The 24,357-nt window shown below is 41.9% G+C and overlaps 2 protein-coding genes across 6 annotated transcripts in view; both read right to left on the bottom strand.

Moving 5' to 3' along the window:
- Nucleotides 1–6,616, bottom strand: part of fmnl3 (formin-like 3) — a 31,854-nt gene extending 25,238 nt beyond the window's left edge. For all 5 annotated transcript variants that reach the window (XM_070839154.1, XM_070839156.1, XM_070839155.1 and 2 more), the window contains exon 1: nucleotides 6,444–6,616. In XM_070839154.1, the coding sequence (XP_070695255.1) occupies nucleotides 6,444–6,557 (114 nt within the window). In that variant the 5' untranslated portion in view covers nucleotides 6,558–6,616. The remainder of the gene's footprint in view (nucleotides 1–6,443) is intronic.
- Nucleotides 6,617–8,014: 1,398 nt separating this feature from the next.
- esyt1a (extended synaptotagmin-like protein 1a) lies at nucleotides 8,015–22,602 on the bottom strand. Its single transcript, XM_070839323.1, has 31 exons — nucleotides 22,138–22,602; nucleotides 21,024–21,065; nucleotides 19,182–19,316; nucleotides 18,834–18,907; nucleotides 18,525–18,597; nucleotides 18,343–18,432; nucleotides 18,178–18,233; nucleotides 16,655–16,775; nucleotides 16,285–16,461; nucleotides 15,688–15,770; nucleotides 15,471–15,519; nucleotides 15,103–15,192; nucleotides 14,548–14,643; nucleotides 14,388–14,459; nucleotides 14,205–14,291; nucleotides 13,864–14,013; nucleotides 13,141–13,323; nucleotides 12,850–13,026; nucleotides 12,656–12,738; nucleotides 12,501–12,549; nucleotides 12,305–12,394; nucleotides 11,233–11,328; nucleotides 10,968–11,039; nucleotides 10,786–10,872; nucleotides 10,506–10,652; nucleotides 10,095–10,213; nucleotides 9,861–9,956; nucleotides 9,638–9,769; nucleotides 9,447–9,552; nucleotides 9,259–9,308; nucleotides 8,015–9,133 (listed from the first exon to the last, which is right to left on the bottom strand). The coding sequence occupies exons 1-31, from the start codon at nucleotides 22,438–22,440 to the stop codon at nucleotides 9,106–9,108; spliced, it is 3,213 nt and encodes a 1,070-aa protein (XP_070695424.1). The 5' UTR covers nucleotides 22,441–22,602; the 3' UTR covers nucleotides 8,015–9,105.
- Between the last annotated feature and the right edge of the window lie 1,755 nt (nucleotides 22,603–24,357).

Raw genomic sequence — 24,357 nt, 5'->3', positions numbered from 1 at the left:
GTATCTAGGAAATGTGAATACAAACAAAGATATGAGTGAGGTTAGGACCCAGTTATAAATAAATACTACAATTGGTCATGAATCGGAGGCATTCATTCATTCCTGTGTGGCGAACATCCTGTTTGTTCTCCTCTGTACGTCCGTGCAGGGCCCAGGGAAGCCCCAGCCAACAGATGATATACACAAGGAATGTCAGGAATGCAGGTACATGAATGCCTCAATAACTCATGTCAGCCGGGCCTTTTGACACACTGCCCAGCTAAAAAAATGAAGGTCAGCCAAAACGAAAGGGTAACAAATCTGAGCCTGGGCTGTGTGAAAGTTAAAGTCTTGAATCAAGTGAGCTTTCGTGGGACTTTTCTTCTAGGTAGGAGTCTGTGCTGAAGGGAAGGAGAAACGGTGACAATACTATGAAGAGGAACAAAAACCAAAACCAAAATGAAGACACGTAGAGTTTGCACATGGATCACTGACTCACATTTCTAGTCATACATCTTAAAAAGTTCCCCGTTGCTTCTCTTGACGTGTTACTGCTAAAAGGCAGAAGTCTGGAGAAATTTAAGCAAGACCTGGGAAATAATGACATCATGACACTAGTGTAGGAGTCACACCATCAAGCCGTAACCCACTGGCTCTTTAAATGAGCTTACAACAGTTCTTCTGAGCGTCCACGTAAAAAGAGTGCAGCGGCACAAAAGGCACCAGGGGATGAGGCCCCCTTTCTAAAACAACACTGTCTGACAGAGTCCCCATTGTACTGAGGAGGAAACCACTTCTCCAACCTACAGCCTTGGTGCAGCTGCAGTAGAGCAGCATGCAAACCCCCCCACTGACACGCACAAATGCACGCAACATGCACATACCAAAACACTCTTACACATGCATATAAATGGAAAACACATGCGGTTTCTTTGCTTGGGTGAATAAATCCAGAACCAGACACATTTCATTGATGTGAACAAACAACGTATGTCTTACTAGTTGCTGTTTCCAAGGCTGGAGAGTCGATAGGGAGCCAATCTGTCCCTTAAAAACCAAATACTACTTGTGCTTTATCCCTTAGTGTGTCTGGTTTCAAGTGTAATCGTTTAGCATTTTGGGTAATTCATGGTAATTCATTCATTAGTCAGCTTTAGGTGCTTTTTTGTACTTTGAACAGTTTCCTCCTATTTCCAGTTTTTAATGTTACACTAAGCTAATTGGCTGCCGGCTGTAGCATCACCATAAAGGCATGAGAACTGCATTGATCTTTGATTGATCTAACTCTCTGCAAAAAAAAAACCCAACTAAGTGTATTTTCTAAAATTTCCTCCATAAAATCTATGTAGGCATGTTACATCTGCTCAGTCATGGTCTTTAACTTGACCTTTGCTTTCCAAAATAACTGCAAGGAGAGAAGTGGAGAAGCACTAAAACTCCCCATAAAGCCTGGCCCAGATTGGGGAATTGTAGCCTGAGGGTAGAGAGAGCCAGGTGGACAGCCTTGTGCTGAACCCCCCCTGCCTGCTCTGCTGCTCTAAAACCAAGTTAACTGTGTGTACTCAATTCCCATAATCCCCCTCTTCCTGGGACATAGTGGTGGGTGGCTGAGCCAGATGCACACGCTCTTCCAAATTAAGTGACGAAACAAACACATTTTGTCTCCTCAGAAAGGAGGGATGCTGGTGATGATGTGTGTGAGAAAGGGAGCTGTAGACATACAGAGCACATAAATAAACTGCATCCGCCATTAAACAAATCAAAATGATTTAGGTTTTGTCTCCAATAAACGCATTGCACAGCTTGACTCCATTAGTTCCACTTGAGTGGCATCTATCAGACACCGCAGATTTCTTTAGACTTCAGCCATCAAGAAACGGTGATGTCACACAGGGCGCTGGAGTCACATTGTCAGCACGTCTAGTTTCACTGCCACTGACTGAACTGTTTTGATTTGTAGTTTTCCCAACATTTGCTGTGACTTAATGATGAGACACCCATCTTGAACAATCAAATCCCCCCCAAAAAAAGCTGCAGCGGCACATCTACGCATGATGCAACTCGATGTCAGAGCAGAAAAGATGTGAGGAGTTGAGCAGAGTCAGACAAAATCAGTTAGGGTGGCTTCCAATGCAATCAAGTGGTGAAAATAATCCCATGTTGCTCCTTTAACAGCTTTTAAATATGTGCGCGCTGTTTAAAAATGTTGGTAAAGTCATTACAACCAAGAACAGTGGCAGACCGCCAGTTCAAAGGGAATTTTCCCTCCCCGAGTTCTCCTGTGGCCTCAGCCTAGACCAGACCGCAGGAATCCAGTGGTGGATTGGTGCTCGGGCACTTTGAAAGAGGATCCCAGGCCAGACGTGCACCTTTGAAAATGTCACTCACTCATCTCACATCATTTTCATAAGGACGGCGTCATATGGAGATGGTTACTTTGTAGGACAGACCCACAGTGAGAGTGAGTGTGAACTCAAGGAATGGGAAGATAGGAAACACTGACTGGGTGAGTGAATGAGAGGGTTCACTTCAATTTGGAACAGAACAAAGTTGAGGATAAGTAAAAGTTACCAAGGATAAAGTGAGGGGAAACTGAGCCAAGACTATCAGGACAATGCTACCAGTGAGCAAGATATCATGTTATAGATATGGCTGCTTTGTTGTGCATCTACATCTGTCTATCTGTGAGGTCCAGGTAGATCTGAATCACTATATGAACTAATGGTATGTTATGCACCCGTAGAAGCGTGCAGGAACACAGTTATTACTGTAAAGCAAACTAACCACAACGACCATTGGCTACAATGCAATTTCCCCTGTAAAACGAAGAAAGGAAAATGCCAGGCAGCTGTTTCCAGCCACAAAAGACAGAGCAGAGGCTGTTTCTGGCGATGCTGGACAAAAGAGTAGAGAATGAGACGATGCCTTTAGCACATGCTGCCGGTTAGAACTGACCCAGGCATTTTATTAGCAGACCGCATGAAGTAGTCGAAGCTAACCCAGGGGTCTCACCCCTCCTCCACTCCCCTCGACCATCTACAGTAGAGGGGGCCTGTTAAAGTCATTAGCCCAGGGATATTACTACACTGGCGAAAGCTGCTGCACCCATGACATCATTATGGGCTGCTGTCAGTCTGGTGGGACGTCTGTGCGCTGTGTCTGAGAGGAGAGGGCAGTCTCGCCACGCAGATGCAGACACATCTGTTTACATCAGCATGCCATCATGCAGGAGAAAACACAGTGGCTTAGAGGAGGGGAAATTACCCATCTTAGAATATCCATTTATGGGAAATGTGTTATTTCTGATTCTACAATGAAGCCAATTATGCCTCCACTAACAAATACTGAAGGAAGAAACCTAGAAAAAGCAAAGCTCGGACTATTTTTAGCATAGATATTATACTTTGGGAGCACCCAGATCTATATCCACTGCCAGATAACAGAACCATGACCTTGTCTTCCTGAGGACCTCCAACCGCGAAGACTGAAGCTTTTGATGCACCTTTATCTCACAACAAGGGGCGAGCAGGGCAGAGAGAAGAACCATTGTCTGATAAGACCGCTAAAATATACAAGCGTGTTGTTCTTTCCCACAAAGTAAAGGAAATCTGGAGCTGCTATAGGGTAGGGCAGGGTGGGGTTGGAGAGCTTGAAAACTTTTCCCAGTCCAAAGCACAACTGAAATGTTGAGTCTACTGCCTCTTGCATAGAAATCATCTGCTCTGCACGGCTGAACATAATGACAGGGATTGACTTTGTCTTGCAGGGCATTCAACATACTGCAAACTGTTCCAGTCTCTTGGCAGGATGTCGGTTGATATTTTTTGTTTGTTGGGAAATTGTACAAATCGGTCACATGGAAACATTCATACATTCATCTAAAATGTCCCAAGTAATGAGTGATCTGCATGAAAGAAACCCAAATCGAGTGGTCATAGAAGTGCTTACAGTGTATTAGAGTGTATAATTGTTAGAATTTATCATTATTATTATTATAATTGTCATAATAGCTGTGACTTATCACAGCAGTCAACAAGCAGGGCATGAATGGCTCCTTGCTGTGCTTGTCTCTTCATATGAGGGCTTCACTCTGTAGCTGGCAAGAAAATAATGGCTTTATTCCAGAAGCATGGAGGGTCCACAAAGTGTTCGTGTTATCTGAGTAATGCTGAGAGGATCCCAGCTCTTTGCTGCTTGATGCTGTAATTAAGGTCTTAAACAGCTGAAAATCAAGGCCGGGTGGGGTTATGTCTGAAATGTGGAGTGAGGAGCACAAAATGAGCACCTGTGAAAAACAAAAAAGAAACAGGCTGTATATTCTCTACATTAAAAATCCTCTCTGAATTTTGTCTTTATGTATTTTATGCTCTCTGAACCTGCTGTGCTGGAACACTTTAACAGAGCAACAGGTTGGAGTGATGTTACTGAGGTTTGGGGTGGGAGGAGTACTTAAATATGCAACTCAGATATAAGTCTTGTGAATAATGTTGCATAGAAAAAGTGTTACTTGAATAAATGTAAAAAAAATAGTAGCTTTTTTGAAGGATTTTTTTACTGCTTACTGTGAAAAATGTGTCATCCTAATGTAACTATTTCATGAAGTACGCCCTATTGAACTCTGGTCCCGGCCAGTTCTCTTCAGTGGAGTCTCTGATCTTGCCCTAAGATGAGCATTTCCATAATTGTGCCATCATAGCTTTACTATAGGCTGGTTGCTCCTACTGCTTTTGGCTTACAGCCCCCTTAAAATGAAGCAATGTCTACTTCACTTTCACAGGTTTTTATGCATTTTAAACCAAAGAGATATGACATGTTAGCCAGGCTGGCCGTTTCCACCTGTTTCCAGTCTTAAAGCTAAACTAAGCGAACCAGCTGATTGTTGTGGCCAGATATGAGGTTAAAAAAAGGTTGAATTACACCTTTAAAATTATTTACAGAGGCCCATAATAGTGACCAGAAAACACTACATCACATGCTGATCACTTGTATTAACCAATGAATTTCTTTGACCTTTATCAGGTAACATTCATATGAACTGTTATGAATGATGCAGATCTGAGAACCAAAACAGGAATAAAGTGAAGGATTTTTTTTGGGGGGGGGGGTTGACAGTAAAGGTTTGTTCTCCAATCCGCCTTTCTGTACAAGAACCTTTTGTTGTAATTAATACTACTACTAAAACTACATTTACATAAAAGTAAGAAAAACTAAACAATTTTCTGCAACAGATTTTTCCCAGACAGGTATCAGGTGCTACAGGCTGCTCTGATGCACTTTCACAAAAGTGAAACACAAAACCTCAAATCTGCTTAAGTGAATGAGCAGCGACTAAAGATTACTTTCAATATCCATTTTGTTTTCTTTTTTTTCTGGATACATAATCAGTTAATAATCTGGTCTGTAAAATGTCAGATAGTGAAAATGTCCATCACAAGTTTTTTTTTTAAGCCCAAGGCGACATCTTCAAATGTCTTGTTTCATCTAACAATCAGCCCAAAAATGCTCAGTTTACTAACACATAAGACAAATTAATTTAAAAGCTCTGCCTAGAATATAACTCATATGATAAATAGATTAGCAAAACAGTCAGTAGTGGATCAGATATCTTCCACCCTGACTGCAGCATCCTCTTAGTCATGGATGGTAATCATCTCTGACACTGAGGTTATTCTGAGAACAGCTCCACCTGGTAGCTCCTAAAACGCAGAAAATGAGTAAAGCCCCTTGTTGCGATGAACCAAGAGAAGAAATGTCCTCCTGATGTCGGATGACTGAGTCTCTTGAGTGTGTTGATAGTTGGTAAAAGTGGGTGTTGACTGTGTGCTCAGTATCACAAAGCGCTCAGACAGCTCAGCCCCAGCCTGATGTGGAGTGCGGAGGGAGGGGAGGAGAGACACTCTTCGGGTGTGGGAGTTTTGGGGGAATTCAGAAAATGTTGTTTTCAGATGGTTCGCCCGCAGCGAGAAAACTTTAAATAAACCCAGACGAAGAATGCCGAGATATGCGCTCTGTCAAGGATATACAGTATAATGTCCCTCCTCCCTGGAGATTAAAAAAAAAATAAAAAAAATCCTCCCCCTCCCTGCTCTCTCCATGCTGTGCTCGGTGTTTGCCACTTCAGCCAAACGCTGAGTTGTCTGATTTCAGGGGAGACAAAAGAACCGCAGGAGAGGGGGGACAGCAGGCAGAGAATGAGGGGAGGGACAGCTCAGGTCGGCTCAGTGCAAGAATCAGTGGCTCATAATGGGCGATGAAGACACGGAGAGGTGCAAAACACACACACACACACACACACACACACACACTTTAATGCAAGTTATTGAAACAAAAGCAGGACTCTTTAGGGATGCTTGTGTTTTGAATGTGAAATTGAATTTGAGTGAGGTTGAAATTAAAACAGACCACATGTGAAAGTTGTTAGATATCATTTAGATGCCATGACAAGCTGAGCGGATCAAACTTACCAAAACGATGGCAAATTTCTCCTCCAGCTCGGTGGGGTCAGGCATGGGCACCTTCAGGGGCATGATGTGATGCTTCATCTCCGACTGGCCATCCACACTTTCTATGTTACCCATTTTTACCCACAGATGTGATGAATCCTCCTCTGGCCACGAAACCTCGCAGTCCCTCAGCTTCTTTCAGTGATGATAATCCAAGTAAAACCTCCACAAGTATTCCAACAATTTCATTCACGGATTAATCCAAATAATCCACAGAGATAAACAGCTGACAGCGCAGTAGTCTCCTGTTAATGTCCCAAAATGCCATTTACACTTAACTCACGCGTTTAGGTTTACAGTGCGTCCCACTGTAGTTTCCCTTCAAAACTTTCAAAAGTAACAATAAAAGTACAGCTGCTTTCTCCTCCAGAAAGTACTTTCTAATTTACCTGGCCAATCCATTACTTACTACAGATTTCCCCTCACGACAGATGACTTTCAAATGCCGACAAACAGTTACTTTCAGAGGCTGCTCAACTTTCTTGGCCACGACGTGTTTCCATTCATTATTGTTGTGTGATCCTGATTAAGCCCTTTGCTGTTGCCTCCACTCAGAGGGCAGGTTTTCTCCTCTAGTCCCGCCCCCAGCGGAGGGAGGAGGCGCTCCTGTTGGCAGAAACACCTGTCAATCACTTCATCCCTGTCGGCCTGCCCCTCACATCTGTAGGCAGTGAGCCCATATACAGCTGGACAGGAAACTGAGGGTTCATCAGCACTTTATCGCGACCTGGTGGTGAGATATAAGCACGACATCTGACCAAAACATCCCGAAGTGTAATATTTTAGAATTTAGTTCAAATTGTTTGTTTGGCAAATTAATCAGGCACTACATACCCACTCAGTTATTCTTGTATAGCTACTGTTTATTTATCTCTTTTCTTTTTTTATGTATCTATTTATTGTTTTGATACTGAGGCAGCATTAAAGGCAACAGGGCAAAGCAAGAATTTCATTGTGCAATGAAACTTGTTTTTATCTGTACATATGACAATAAAACAACTTAATTCAATTGAACTGAACTGAACTGTATTGAATTGAATTCTATGATTTTCCCATTTTCCCTCCCTCCCATGTTTCATATTGTATGACTGTGGGGGCTCAAGCGCCACCATCTACAATCAGAAACCTCACATCCTTTTACAACCAGACACTGAAAATATTGGACAAAAAGCCTGTTAGGTGGCATCACATGAGCTATTTAGTTAATCTTAGTTAATTTTCAGATGTATCAACAGTGGAGTCCCAGAGATATGTCCAAAGACAGGACAGTGACGGAGTAATTAGGTGCAAAGTGAATGGCAATTGCAAAATCCCACATCACAGATCAAAATTTTGACAATCAGCTTTCTCCATAAAGGGCTGTTGACTGTGTACCAATTGAAATCACATTAATTTCAGATATAAAATCTTTCACAACAAAGGTGAAGTGCTGGCCAAAAGCAAACCAGAGCTGTACCGTTTTAAGCTGATTGTACTAATCACTATTGGTGTACAGTGTAGGTGTTTACACAAAAATGAAGTTACCAGACTGGTTTGATTCATGAGAATGCAAATTTTAATCAACAACTTCAGCAGATACATGATGATATGTCAAATAATGCCAAAGCTCAGCTGTTTTCTTCTTCAGTTTGGACACTTAAACATTATTTTCTCTCCATAACCACAAATCAGTGTCCAGGCCTTTGTGGTGCGGTGACAGCAGTGGTACGTGGAAGCTGTCCCACTGCTGGCAAACAATATTTGCTTCCTCTCATAAGGTCATGAGACTTTCTGCTTGAAAAATAAAGTGTAAACACGGCTGACAGCATCAGCCTGTTGCATTTAGCGCTACAAACACATACAAACACAAAGAAGCATGTGCGTAATAACACCAGCGATGTGTTTTCAGTATCTACAAAGTTTTCTCTTCATAAAAGCACAGTGAATTAGACTCTGCTTACAGTATCATACCTCTGTTTTCAGTGGTAAATATGAGGGTTTAGGTTTGTAATACTTTGATTTATAAAAGCAACTTTAAGAGAGCTCTGGTTAAAACATATAAAACATCATTTGAAACATAATTCCAAAACACTGACAAACTGCACAGTTTTGTAATACTTAAGGCAATAATAAAAACATATATAAACTGAGCAACATCAGGAATTATTTGAAGGTTGTAAAGAATAAAATCCAAAGGTATCTATTTCAGTTGTGTTGAATGCTGTAAATCCATAAAACATTGACATACTTTAGGATAATTACCTTTTAACATAAGCCCTTTTATAAATAAAACTCAAAGAGGACTTTGACATGCTTTTAAACATATAGAAATTTGGTAGGTTGTGCAACATAGTTGCATTATTATCAAATATCTATTCAGCCAAAATATTCTACTGAAGAATCTGTCCAGGGCGGCATCGATTCAGCACAGTTTACACTTTACGGATGATAAGCTACATGTAAAGTTTCTTCTCATGAATATGGATGGGCTCTGTTTTTGTGGAGCAGATATGATATCATCCTTTTTTTCTCCAGTGATGGTGGATTCTTTTTCATTTTAAGCTGAATATACAAACACACAAATCACAGTTCACAGAAGCAACACTTAATGTTATGTAGTACTAAAAACCAACCGTCGATTCTTCTAGTTGGTTTCTGCTACCAAATCGTACCTGGAAAAACAGAAAGAGCACAATTTGTCGTTTAAATAATCTCGAGTAAAGTCACATTTGGACATAGATTTGTTGACACAACTGTATTATTGCACAATATTGTTCAGAAGCTGTTTGAGTTTTACCATTGTGTGACACCAGTCTTTAGGTCAATTTGGTCAAGGTCCAGCTGCAACTGAGGGCAACAAGGAAAAGCAAAAGATGATGTTTCACGTGTCAGTATCTCTGGTGTCTGGTCATAATCGCTCCAGCAACACCAATGTGATGTTTGGAAAGAGCTAACTCCACTCCAAACGCATCTGATAATGCATACCTTGCCAATAAGCTCTCTCTCTCTGCTCATGAAGGAGACACTGTTCTTCACAGACAGGTCCAGTCTTCTCTGTGTGGACTCCTCCAGAGAGAACTCAAAGTCAAACCTACAGTGAGGGAGAGGAATAGGTGATCAGTCAGACTCCTCGCACTTCCTTCACTATCATGCGTGTCTCATTTGTTTTGTCTTGCCTCTCGTTGAATTCTGGGTTGAGGTCTCTCTTCTTGGTGCTGGTTCTCCTCTTGGTTGTGGCCTTCTTGTCAGGCAGCAGGATGAAGGAAACATAAGGGTCTGCGCCGTCCTTTGAACAGGCTGCCAGGTTTCTGCGGGTTAATAGCGATCACATTCACAACATGTGTTGGTACAGAGCACTCCAGGTCAAAAATGTGATGTTAAAGATGTGAGGTGTGTCACCTGCAGGAGTGAACGGTGATGAAGAGTCTGCTCTCCTCTGTGGAGTAGCCGATGCTAAGCTTCACCTGGCCTGCTGTGGGTGCGTTATCAACAACTCTAAACACACAGTGTGGTAAATGTGATTATTTTAATAAAGAACAGACACAAACCAGGATGTGCATCCTGTGCGCAGTGCACTAAGGAAACCCTGATAACTACTATCTTTACAGTAAAGGCTAGCATGTGTGAACTCACATGGAGAATCCACTTCTCTGTCTGATGTCTAGATGGGAAGGTACCCATCTGGGCATGACTTCTTCGATGCCTCCGTCCCCTGGAGACTTCCGACACACTGCCAGCTGAGTGTCCAAGATCTGCATAACATAAAGAAACAGAGCTCATGGCTTAGCATGACATTGCTGCTGCATAATTATCTTTTACCTCACATCTAAAGAAAGCCTGTATTCTACAGACTTGCTATGCAGAAAGACAGTAAACTGTGAAGTTCAGCATTCAGTGCATTGCAATATTGGTTCTATTCAGGGAAAAAGCTGCAAAAACCAAGTGATACAGTACAGAATTAATAACTTTAATCAGGACATTACTCACACAGGTACATGCTGCAATATATTGGTAGAGATTATAAGTAGGATGTATTGTCATCACCTTGAGTGTGGCCCTCAGTAGTATCTGGCTTTCCGGCAGTGCTCCATCCAGATTGAGCCAGCGGTCCAACACCAAGCCGGGCTCGACCAGCACCTCTCTGAGAGGAAGAGTCAAAGACCCAAGAGCCTGGCCCCAGCTATGGGAGAGCTAAATACACACATACAGAGATACACAAAATGCTGGCTTTAACACACTAATAAATGGTATTGATTGATTTTATCTGCTTCACAGATGCATAATTCAGACATGATGCTGAACAGTTACTGTTAATGACTCTCACCTTCACTATCAGTGTTTCATCTTTGGGGTCACGAACCAAAAAGTGGAAGGCCTCATCCCATCGGGGGGATGTGGAGCGCTCATAAATCTAGGAAAAATATGAACGGGAGAATTTAATGACTTTTTAAACAACACTTTTGTTTTGTTACATTCACAGCGTCATCTAAGAAGTCACAGTCCTACCTTGGTTCTGTGTGAGATGCTTTTGAGGATAATTTCAGCTCCAACTTTTGGCTCCTTTCCACTCTTCTTCAACTGGAAGAATATTGTAATACAAAAATTGTAACAAAGCACATCCACTACATTTATAGCACACATTACACCACTAGTGATTTAACGTATAAATGAAGTGATATAATACACTGGCAACTTCTGTACTTCTGCACTCTCTAGCACGAGGAAAAGCACACGTCAATAGAACCCAAAGGTCTCATGTGTATTATCTCACCGGCAGGCCATGGGCACGCTCCACATACACAAACAGCACAGCAGCTGACGGCACAACCTTGTTCTGGTACGACTGCTGGGACTGGTACTGCAGGATCTGTAGGAAGTGGGAAATTATGTCACACAGAGAGAGAAAAAGTGGAGGGGAGTAAGAAAGATGTGATTTACATTTCCCTCACCATACTACCAACAAAGATATGAACATAAATACTAATCTACATTCAGCATCTGCAAAGATAAGTTCATGGTCCACAACCACACGCACAAAGCAACCATCACTGCAAACGTCTCTTTCCTGTTGATTATAAGTGTTTGTATCTGTCATAGCAACCAAACAACTGCAGTGGTAAACAAGAGTACCAGACTCTCACAGTTTTTATTTTTTCATTCCTCCTGTCCATGAAGCAGTCCCTCCTTGGCACAACTCCACAGTAAAAGATGGTGGATAAAATCTACAGTCTTTCATCATTTTCTGTGCAAAAATGCACTTTCAAACTCCGCTGAAGTTAATATGAGGCTTCAGCAGACGGAGTTACACAAATCAAGAAGGAAGAATCATGTTACAGCTGTTGGGTCCCAGCCAGAAACAAACCTACATGCAAAAGTATCCCTCTGCTGCCACTGAGCAAGGAACCACAGTCTGTGGAAACACAGTCTGTTCATCGCAGACCGCTGAAGCCTCGTATTAACTTTGGCTAAACTCTGACATGCATTTCTGCACAGAGCCATGACAGACGATGGCAAGGTTTGTCCCCTTTCTCTTATACAGCAGTTGCACTGCAGGAGGAAGAATTATAACGACCAATAACTCTTTCATTGTACATATGGTATGCAAGTACTGTATTAAAAAAGACAAGTTGAAAAATATTTTATGAACGTTTTCATACCCGTATCTATTTTATTTTATTTTATTAATGTCTTTGTAATTACTTTGAATTTTGTGCCACTAAAGGTATGTACAACTATTAAACTATTATCATTACAACTATTAGATATCCAGTATTTGTATGCTGCTTTGGTAGATCCAAGAAAAGGATCATAAAAGAAATAAAACAAAAGAGTAATTATCTTACCTGCTCAAGTCTGGGTAGGTCAGAGACTCTGGGCAGCCACTCCAGCAACAGGTGAACTCGGCCTGACTTCACATCATTTAGAGTGTACCACTATAATGAGAGTGGCACAAAAATGTCTGGGTTGCAATACGAATATAAGTGTGAGTATCACTTGTTAAATTATCTGTTCAAAGCCTTTCAACTGTGTGTCACATACCGTATCAATAAATTGTGCGCTGATGATGTCTCGTAGGTTAAGCTTGAACCTGCAAAGACAGGAATCAATCAATGCTTAATCCTCAGTGATATATTTTCCGGGGACAGTGTGGTTATAAATGATGTGAAAGGTTTATTTGTGACGTCAGGGCACACCTCCCGAGGAAGTCATCCTGATCGATGTCCTTGTCAAACAACTCAAACTGGATCTCCTGACCAGGAAGCTGAGTCAAAATCACCTAAATCATAGAAACAAAAATAAAAATCTTATCTAAAACCTAATAATTTCATCAGATGAGTAGAATAACAAACTTCTTTCAGTAGAAGAATCTACTTATCACATGTAATACCTCATAGAGTTCATTCCAGATGGGATTGAGGTTTTCTTTGATGGTGTGGCTGCGGTAAGTGATACCAGCCACACGGATCTTGACATAGGGGTCGCTTTTTCCCTTCACCATGCCCCCCATGAAGTTGTCCTTCGCGATCAGGTTTTGGGCCTCCACCAGATTGATGCGCAGCACCCCCTGTGTGATAAATAAGGACAGGGAATGCTACTATAGTGTGTGTGTGTGTGTGTGTGAGGCTGACTGGTGTCTTCTGCTGATGTCTCTAGGTAACTTTTTAAAAAATTTTTTTACCTCAGTTGCAAACTCGGGGTCAGGCGTGGTGTGCTGTGGTCGTGTTGGTTGAGGTTTAGCTAACCCGCCAGGCCCCATAGGATTCAGCTCTGATGTGATTCCCCCTTGGCCCATCCCGGATGCAGAGTCTGAGGGCCGAGGAGATGGAGTTGTAGGAGTGGCATCATCGCTTAGCCACAAAACCTAGTAGGAAACAAATGACAAGTTATGGTGAACAAATGTGGTCCAGCAGCGAATTACTGAAGGAGACTCTTTCATGTTAGATTCTGAGAATAAACTTTACATGTGTTTCTGTATTAATAAGGACCACATGTTCACACAAGGATAGAAAAATGAAGCAGAAAAAAGAAATGTGAATAGTCTACCTTAGTCTAGTACTTTCATGTAGTGATGCAAATTTTTGGGTGTATTTTACAAGTATTTTATAATCTTTCCAGTATATTACATTCTTTATTTCCAAGGATAATAGACACACAAAGACCCGGGGGAACTTTAATTTTGGGTTCTCGATTTGAGGGTGTGATAATGAAGCATGTGTCTGATGGTAGTTTCCCAAGACCAAAGTAGGCCTTTCTGAGCTGGCTGGACATCAAAGTCGTCTGTAAGATACTTCAGCTGGGCCAAAACATGGCTCGAATCCACTTGCCATCTCACTTATTTACGGCACTCCACCAATGAGTCTGAAAATGCACAAAAATTTGTCTAAGTGTGGGAAATACCAACCCTAAGAACAATTTTGACATAGATGCGGCTGGCAGAGCCAGAATTCTCCAGCTGGAACCACTGGTCCATGGTGAGTTCAGAGGTCGCCAGAAGGCGGGTCAGAGGGATGGTCAGGCTGCCCAGGGACAGCGCACGATCATCATCTTTCACCTGATTGGAAATCACAGGAACAGAAGATGTGGAGTTAGGATGAAAGCAGCAGGAAACACAGATATAATGAAGGTAAAAGGCCATGAACAGATTAAATAGACAAACGTGAACAAAGGCACAAATTGACTAAAAGATCTTAGCAGCTAGTTTAATTGATGTGTTCAATGTGTTCATTGCTGATAATGACTTACTTGGATGTCGATGTCTTGTTTGCGAGGATCCTGAATAAAGAAGGTAAAGGCATCCTCCCACACAGGGCTGTTCGTCCCGTAGCAAGTCTGTAGACGAGAAGGGAAAACATAATTATGCTCAGATTACGAGCATTATTCTCATTTTGAGCAGTTCAATGTACTGAGAAAAAGCTAAAGTTTTACCTTGCTCTCTTTAGTTGCGTCCTGAATGGAAATCTGCACCATTGGGCTTGGGTCCTTATTGCCTTTTCTCATCTATGACATATCAAGTACATTGATGTGGGTGACAGAGGAAAATTGAACACACACTATAGCGGATGGTATTAAATAATGCTAATCTTACAGGAAGTTCGTGAGCTTGATCAAGATAGATGGCCAGGATGGCAGCAGATGGAGGATCCGCCGTCTTACTGGTCAAGTTCTGGTTCTTCTGGATCACCTGGTAGATGAACACAGAACAAAGGCAAAAAGCATGTGAGGAAATGATCTGAAACCCTCAAAGCCCAAAGCCACACACAGACCTAAACTCAAAAACAACATTTGAGTCAATGGGTAAAATATAAGTTGAACTTTTTATTTTGTAATTTTTGACAATTAAATAAAATAAATATCAGATAAATGTCCAATGACAGGGAGGTGGTCTAAGACATGTACAATGTAATTGCAGTGGTCAGTTGAATTATGGCCAGCAACCTTTGTCACGTGTCATCATCCTTTCTCTCCATGTTTCCTGTCTTTCTATACTGTCAAACACCATAAATAACAAGGCATAACAATATAAAAATAATGCTCTGCTACTTATCAGTGTTTGCATTTTGTCCACATCACTACCCAAAGCCCTGCTGCCTACTGGGCAAAACATATTTATTGGTACCATTAGGCCGTCCAGTAGACTCACCTCACTCAGTCTGTCAGCAGAGGACAGCAGAGAGAGCCACTCCAGCCGGAGGTGAACACTACCGGATGGGACGTCCCTCAGATTAAACCACTGTTTACACAAACAGGGGCCTCATCAAACACACATTTTTTCTCAGCTGGCTGATTTCTTTGAGGATAGAGGAAGATTAAAGCTGGTCATGAGGAGACACATGAGCTCTGTAATGTCACATGCTAACAGGATTACTGCAGTCTTACTCAGATATTTTCCTGAGAGAGAGAACATAAAAACTTAATTATTGTGGTTGGTGTTTATAATGTGATCTGAGTGAAGAACACCAAATCTTGTCCAAAACCTCAAAAAGGTTAAACATAAGCATTACAACTTACATCATCAACAACTCTGGCCTTCTTTACGATATCAAGATCCACCTTGACCCTGAAAGTGGGACAGATACAGAGAGAGAGAGAGAATCAATGAAGAGAATCAAAGAGACTAAGGTGGTAAAATTTTACAGAATCATGGCCCAACGTGGCAATAGCAGAGATGGGGATGACATGAGAAGCACATAGAGACAGAGTAAATGAATGAGAATGAATAAGCTACCTCCCCAGGAAGTCATCCTGGTCTGGGTCTTTGTCAAACACTTCCACTTCCAACTCCTGACCAGGTACTTCATGGACAATCACCTGACATACACACACATACACATAAATGGACAAATACGCAATACACACAACAAATATACAAATATAGATACAGCCACACATGACACAATAACACAAAGACATGCAAACAGAATCACAATGGCAAGAACTTTTCACTGTTGCACTCAGTAGATCATCTATTTAACATCTATTCAGTGTTTGGTTCAATTTTCATAAACCATGAGAAAATGTGTCCCTGAGCAAGCAGTTTTGCAAGAGCCGCTTATCTCATGAGCAGGGGCTTCCTATTACCACAGAAGTAGATCAAATCCCCACAGAGCCGTTTATCTCTGAATGTGGCAATGACAATGACGTTTATTACCAAAGATGTCCCTATGCAATCTGTATGAAGCAAGGACAACACCGGGCTATAACTTTTAGCACACAAGCTGGTGGGAAGTGCTGCACTTGAATTTCAAGGCAAAGCTGTACATCTCTTGTTTCTTCCAGCTCAGTTGCAGATATATTTTCCTCCCTCCCTCCCAGCCCCTCTCACCTCATACATCTCCCTCCACTGAGGGTTCAGATTGCTGTCCACGTGATGAGAGGTGAAGATCTGGGTTCCTACACGCAGAACGGCATACGGGTCCGACTTCCCATCGATTAGGCCCTTGATGACTGTGTCTTTGGCGGTCAGGTCCTCAGCCTCCAGCAGGTGGATACGCACAACTCCCTAGCATGTGCAGCAAAACACATGCAGGCACAAAGAAAGTCAAAAACATGGATCCATGTTGTTCATTCACAATGTGAATTTGCTGTTTGACTTTCAGGCTATGTGTTTGCTTGCGACTTATATGCTGACACAGATCTGCTTCAGTCTGTGCGGGTCCATGTTTTGCCAGGCCATTCATAATTAAGACAGTTACCCTTGGGAGAGGGGAACGGAGCTGCGCAACGTGCAGGTCGGCCACCAGGGGAACAGTGAGACGGTTGGGGAGCACCAGGTGGGAGGCTATTGCATCCATTATCATAGTGTCCGACATGGCACTGCAAATGAATGCCAGGACGACGTTGTGGACACACAGAGGAGGGACACACAGACAAACAGACAGAGGCTATATACTACTGCTTAACATATGAGCATGCATAAATAACATGATATTCAGGTTCTCAGCAACAGAACCAACAGGAAGCACCCATTGGCTAAAGATGAGGACAGATTTCTGTGAAATCATGTTGGCTAATGTCATCTAAAAGAGGAATACAATTAAAGAATAATGACAAACTGTCATTGAAAGCATTGCCAGAGGGAACTGATGTGCCAGCAACAAATGTACACCTCTGACAATGCTTTAATTGTATTTTCACTACAGTGTATTATATAAGATCGTAACACACAGTGGAGAATCAGCCACCATACAATTACACTGAATATGAATGTTAAATGGTGTTGCATCTTTTCCATTTGTCAGACCATCAGTTGATCTTCATATTCTATTTAATTGTACAGTAGTTGATTTTACATTGTCCGCAGTCTGACCTTACATAATGGACCTTAAAAACTACTTCAGTTTAAGTGCATAGAGTCATAATATATATACTGAATACAAAAAAAAAGAGCACCAGTATGGCATAAAGTTAAAGGATAAGGCTGACATTGCTCAATATTTTCCTTATTATCAACAAATGCCATAAAGAGAACAAAACCAACGACATGTTATTTTGTTTGTCTTTTGACTTCTCTATCCTGTCTGCAGTACTCTGCCCCAAGAACGAGTTTATACTCATCATTTACATTCATACCATAGAAATATATACATATATGTCATAAATATATTCTTTGGGTAAGTAACTTCCTAAAAACAGCTTGGCACTGCAGTTTTTAGAAAATGTTCCTCCACATGTCAAACAGGAGTAAATACTGGAATTGTTGGGGACTATTTTCTGACGTGGATTAATACACATTTGGTGCTTTATTGAGTATTTCAGGCAACAGGAAAGTGTGTGCGGCACGGACTCTAAATAAACGGAGGAACAATGTGGCAAAAATAAGAGCTCTGTGTTACACAGAAATGAGCTATCCGCTTCTTGGCTATTTGTGAGTAGGATGAATGTATTGTTGGTTTCAGTCTTTTCACAGGATTTGTTGACAAGAACAAAAATATAGGATACCACTACACTTACCCTTTAAGGATGTGACCACACAGATCCGTCACTGAACAGAAAAACCTCTGTGATTCTAGTGGCTAAATAAACAATAAATTCTCTGAAATGTATCTATCGTTACAAAAAAAAAGTAGCCCCTAAACTTTTCTGCATGTTAAATCGTCATCAGTGCTACTCCACACACAGGCACTCCTCATTAAAAAAAACAATTAAAAACAAACCGACACATTCGGTCACTGCAGCCTGAAAGAAATCCACACAGAAATGTATCGTATAAACTCACTTCAGTCCGGGGATATCTAACAGGTTAGTCAGCCCAGTCCAGTTGATGTCCAGTTTCTATGACACAGAGTATAGAGTCATATGAATACATAAGTGTAGACCTTGAATAACAACACAGTGCAAAACCGAAAAGTAATCAGATGTGGTTCACTGGTGCTACACTCACAGGCCTGCGGATGAAAAACATTGTGATGGCTCCAACCAGGGGCACATCTCCGATTAGAGGCTCGAGGATGACACGCAGCTTGCCATGCAGCTGCAAAGAGAAAATGTAATGTTGAAAGTTTGTTTTCAGGCCACTTAACTATGACAAATAATGTAAGAATATCTTAATATTCATTCTTATACCTGGACTCCTTTCACTCCAGCTTTGCAGAAGTACTTCTTGATTTCTACATTTATCTCGACATCTCCGGCGTAGCTGCAGGAGGAAGAGCAGTGACAAGTCTAAAGATATGTGTTTAACCAAGGGAAGCAGCTGATGTGACTTATGATTGGGGTGTTTTCTTTTTTAATGTTAAGTAAACAAAGATCTGCTATAACAGACAAACCCTATCCCAGTGAAGAGCTCAGAAATATCTAACTGTCTGACTTGACTGACTGGCTGCTTATACACAAGCGACAATATCAAAAAATGAAAAAGTTGTGATGCATTACCTCAGGTATAAATCCAACATAACTTGTCTCTTATCGTGCTCTGTGTGAGCCTTTACGCCAACCACTTTCACAGCCTGTGAACACAACAGCTGCTGTTACAAAAAAGTAAATAAGACTGATTGAGACTACATGAAAACACACGAGCAAAGACACACATGAAGATTATCATCCTCTTTGATGAAATCATTCATCTTTATGCTTGTAATATACAGGCTAGTGAAAACAGCCCTGTATTACCAGACTTACATACATATCACCCACATTAATACCCCGGGCTCCGCTGTCTTTTCTTGGTCGTGGAACATTAACAGAATAAATTGCTGCTTTTATGACGGGCCATTTAGCTACCTTGTCTCCTATGTTGACCTTGGTGAAGCTGAGAGTCTGCAGATGAATGCTGGAGGCACGGATGGCCGGAGCAATGGTTTCCACCAGCAACTTCTCCAGATACTGGCCAACAAAGGGCCAAGCCTGCTGAAGGATCTACATGACAGAACACATGGCCATTAATTCCTGGCAGATTTGAATATGGCAACAACATGATCCAATGTTTTGTTATATGTACGATTCATATGATAGTATAAAATAAATCAAGGAAGCAAATGGGGCTCACGGTTGTTTTGGTGGTAATATAACTGTGAGTAACGATGAATTTTCATTTATGTAAATACTTAGTCACAGCAAAGTGCTTCCTGAATTATTCAGTAAAGCATGACAGCAAATAACAAAGAACCATAAACACACAGACATACACGCGATTCACAAAACCATGACCACAGAATGTTTGCCCTGTGGTTGACAAGCTTTTCAGATAAATTTAGCCAAAACAGCCAATCTGACGGAGGATGAAAACAAAATAGTGAACAATAGTTCAGTCATCAATAATTCAGGAAGATGACTAAGAAATAAAGTAAGCACATGCCCTCCAGTTACTTTGGAGAGCATCATACTAAAGTAAAATTAAAGCAGGTCATGAGGAGGCACATGAGCACTTTATTCATTTTTTATGTCATGAGTCCATAACTTCCTCATAACTTCCTACAAGAGAGAACAATGTAATTTGGCTCTAATTATGAGGAAAAGTTCAACTGATACACTTCTAATTAATGGATTGACTCCTATTAAGTACTACTGTAACCTAGAAAGTATTTTACTCACTACAAAGTGAATAGTGTGAAATTTAGAAGATTAAAACCATTAAAGCAATAAGTTTCACTTGATATATTTTCCATTGATTCTATGTGATGATTTGAATGGCTGTATTAGTATTATCACTCCTCACAGCGTCACATTGGTGTTAGCTTCAGCGTTTCAGTGTGAAAGCAAGGCGCTAGGTCTTCTCACCTACTGTTTACTGATCCTCTGACCTTCAAACTCCTCATGGGAGTGGTGATGATAACATGCTACAGCGCCAGGAGAGTATCATATACAGTACATTATTTATGATACAGTTACAAACATGCAGTCAGGAACGGTGCACTCCATGTAGAGGTGCAACATCCTCAAAGGCTTTTTCGTGTACATCACATGAGCTTCATGTCTTTCCGGGCACTAATTTCTACAAGCTGCCAAATATAATAAAAGGTGTGAACATTTCAGGGCTGATGTGTGTTTGCTTTATGGCTGCAAGTGAGAAGGGTAAGTGTGAACGGCCAGATCACATGTCGGGAAGCCTGAAGGAGAGACGTGGGCTGGTGAAAGATGAGCGCAGCAAATTACCATCCTACAATCTGGGCCTCTTTCGATGAGTTCATTACATTTTTGCCTCCAGAAGGGAGCTTCGTATGATTAGCATTCATCTCCACGCTTGCCCTATGCTGATGCGAGGTTACTGTACTGACAGAGACAAAGAGTGCTGCGATATGATCTGAGCAGACTCTCCCTGCCTCTTAATTACACCAGCAGATGATCTGCTCTGATGGAGAGGCTGCAGCAGGAGCCAGGTCACTTTAAGTCCACATAAGTGTTCTTTATCTTCTTAAACGTGAGGCAGCAGAGCTACTGTTGGAGTAACTCAAGTGAAACATGAACACCTTATCTTGAAATTGTTGTTTCCTTTGCTTTGCTAAGAGTTTAGCTGAGTCAGGCAGAACATCGTACAAGGTGCTGAGGTACAGGGGATTCTTTAAAAAGTTCCTGATGCAAAATTGCACAGCTGCACATATGCAAAGTCTGAGTGGAAAAACATACCTTATTCAGCCACTCCACTTTTTCCACATCTGGAAAGTTGACCTGTGGACAAGTCATTTTGGTCAGGCTTGAACTCAAATTCAACACAGTGGTGTAAAATAACCTGCAGCCCTGAGCAGAGTAGTTAAAATACTTGAGATGATTCTTTTAGTGATATTATCTGAGCATGTGGAGTGAGCGGCAGCAGATACTTCAGTAACGTCCTCGTGTGTGTAAAACAAAGGATTTTCAGAACATGCAGTTTAATTTTATGTTAGAAGAGTTGAACTACAATGCAGCATTTCCACCGTGTTTTATCTGTAAAATATATAATGTATCTGTCAACATATCTAAATAAATACAGGCCTAACAAGAAATATTCAGGAAACCACCAACCACATGCACATCAGTCTAAAACCGTAGAGGCATGATCTCAAGATTAGGCCTATCCGCTCTAAAGAAAACCACACACACGCACACACGTACACGCACAGGCACACGCACACTGTGTTTGCTCTCTCTAGCTCTCTATCCAGATATGGTGGTCCTGGTCCCTGCCTCTGCTCGGAGGGATGTTTATGAGTCATCAGGTTTTTGGAGCCAGATAAGGTCAACAGCAGCTTTACTCAAGTGAACTGAGAGCAGAAAACATGCAGAGAATCTCTCCCATTGCCAGATGAATCATTTTAGTCTTTATACATGTGCGTATACAGTCTGTAAGGTCGCCTCAGTACTAATAAAATAATCCTTTCCACCTTCCCACTACAAAGATCTCATCTGACATGTGAAGTCACATTCCTCAGTGTGGCAGCCGTAATTCCCTTGGCACTGCACATTAGGAATGTCTAAATACGGGGCTGGTCAGGGACAGGAGGAAATACTGTGAACAAAAGGGACAGTCATACACACAGAAATGGTCTCCCTATCCTTTTTTTTTTTCCCTAAATGTGTCCACTTTATGAAGTCTGGAGCCTCTAAATAAACAGCATGCGCCTTTGAATTTGCAGCATTACAGACTGTCACAGTGATGCAAAGAAGCTGCAGCTTAAGTTCAGCCTGACAGATGTGGCAGATGTGACACAGGTGATACAGACTGCAGAGAATGACCGTGGCAGGTGCTGTGTGTCAGACTTACCCAGGGGGGCAAATCCCGTTTGGCTCTGAAAACGCTCTCAGTGGTGAATTTCTTTTCGTTCTCCAGAAGGTACATGGCAGACTTGAGCCTCATCACTTTCTCCAGTCGACTGTGTTTCCATCCCATGTAAATCATCAGACCGAACAGGACTACGCTGATGCTGAAGCCATAATATCCTGCCAGGTAGACCGGCAGAAGAGCACCCAGGCATTTCCCAAACGACCACAGCACGCTCACCGCTCGTCCACCGGGGGACTGGCTCGGTGAGGCCGGGGCTGCCCGCTCTGCATCCGCGCGTAGCATCGCAAGATCCGGTTAACTTCACAGGCTCGACCTGGCCTTCAGCTTCTCTGTTTCTGTGACTGAGTGGCGAGCGCCACCGAGGAGCTACCACCGACTTCTAACAGAGAGCATCGAGGAATCACCGACGAACTGCGGGCTTCGCTCGGTTAGATCATGGTCGCTGCTGCTCTCCCTCTCGTTTCTGCAGGGCACTAAAATGGGCAGATCCGAGTTTCATTTACGTGTAAAGCTTCTCTCACAGCTGGGTAAGCACAAGACCTGTGAGGGCGGGCTCTGCTTCAAGCCCTCCTTCATGAGAAATCCAGTGGAAACCCAAACCCGAGAATTAACTTGTAGCGTCATGCACCGACTGGCTCGGGCGGAGCGTATTACATACATGCAAAGTGAACGACTGTTTATTTTAAGTGAAGACGCGTGTAACTCAGAGTAGCACCATCATCACCGTGCAAACTAGCTGCACCCACCGTACGATGCACAGGCTGCTCAACCTTCTTTTTTTTTTTTTTTTTACATAACCGGATTAAATCCTGCTGCGTGCGCAAGCGCTCATCTCCACTGCAGCAGCTCTCACAGCTGACAGAGAGCTGTCCTGCCTCTGCTGCTTCACACTGAGTTGGAGCACCAGCTGAGGTGGCGTTCACTTTCCACTGGAGTGGGTGCAAGCGGCGCCTCCAGGAGGTGCGCTGTTATTACGCAATGTTAACGCACCACATAAAGGCAGGTGAACTGGGCTCCTCAGGCTGGGACCATGTGGTTTTTCCACATGTTACTCGTGGCAACTAAAACTGATCCTGTTTTAAATGTATCCCCGGTTGCCTGGTTGCCTGGCAGCCAATTAGCTGTGTTTGCTCGGAGGGTGAAAAGTTTGATCTCACTCTATGCAAACAGATAGATGAAGGCACTGAACATGGCCTAAGAGCAACAAAAGCGTCTGCATAGCTGATTTCTTTCATCTATAAACTGTATTTCGAACATAAATATTTAAGATTTCAGTTTGAGGTGTGAGATTCAGCGAGATTTGGAGAACACGTACAAAAAGTTTATGTTATTCCTAGAAAATGCAAAATACATTTATGGTTTTCCTTCCTGTTTAATCAATGGCTGTTTTTCTCTTTAAGTTGTTACTGTAGCTGCATTTGGTAGCCTGCTTTTATATTGTACATGTATAGACTGTTTTTCATTATTTATAATCAGGTCTGTTTATGTTTTTATCTATAAAGGACAAGGTATTAGATAGATAGATAGATAGATAGATAGATAGATAGATAGATAGATAGATAGATAGATAGATAGATTTTTTGTTAGATGTGAGAGTTCTGTTCACAGCTGAGATGAGAAACCAGTATTATAGATGTTTTTTTAACATCTATATAGCTTTGATTGTCTCTGCAATAGAAGTCTGTACTAACCACCAAAATACTTCCAGGCCGACTGACTCCATCTATAACCAACATTTGTTCACGTTTTAGCAAGGCTGTCAAACATAAGGAACAAGCACATTTCAACAAACAACCATCTGCATCTCAGTGATGAAATCAACTGCTTTGCTCTCCAGCAGGGAGAAGCAGAAGTAGCAGTCACAGGATGGTGAGTCTTATCTGTGATGTCGAAATGATGCGGCCAAATCATGTAAGACAAAGCCAAAGTTCAAACTGGGCCTCATGTCAGTCAAGTGCCAGTTCTTTGTTGCCATTAATTATGCACATGGATTTATGCTCAACAAAGCAAATGACTTTAGGGCAGCAAGGAAAGCTTTTAACTGAATGGACAAGTGAAAGTCCAATTATGGACTTCTGTGTTATAATTAGTGTAATTAAAACTGAACGCATCATTGAAGGGCCCTCACACCTCTGCACGCATCGGGACATGTCTACAGCTGCGGGCATGGGGCCACAGTTTGGCTGACAAGGCCTGAAT

The sequence above is a fragment of the Pempheris klunzingeri genome, chromosome 11 (genome assembly GCF_042242105.1).
Source record: "Pempheris klunzingeri isolate RE-2024b chromosome 11, fPemKlu1.hap1, whole genome shotgun sequence".
In the NCBI taxonomy this organism is placed as follows: Eukaryota; Metazoa; Chordata; class Actinopteri; order Acropomatiformes; family Pempheridae; genus Pempheris; species Pempheris klunzingeri.
The sequence above is the reverse complement of the archived record's forward strand: the minus strand, read 5'-3'. Positions and strand labels throughout refer to the sequence as shown.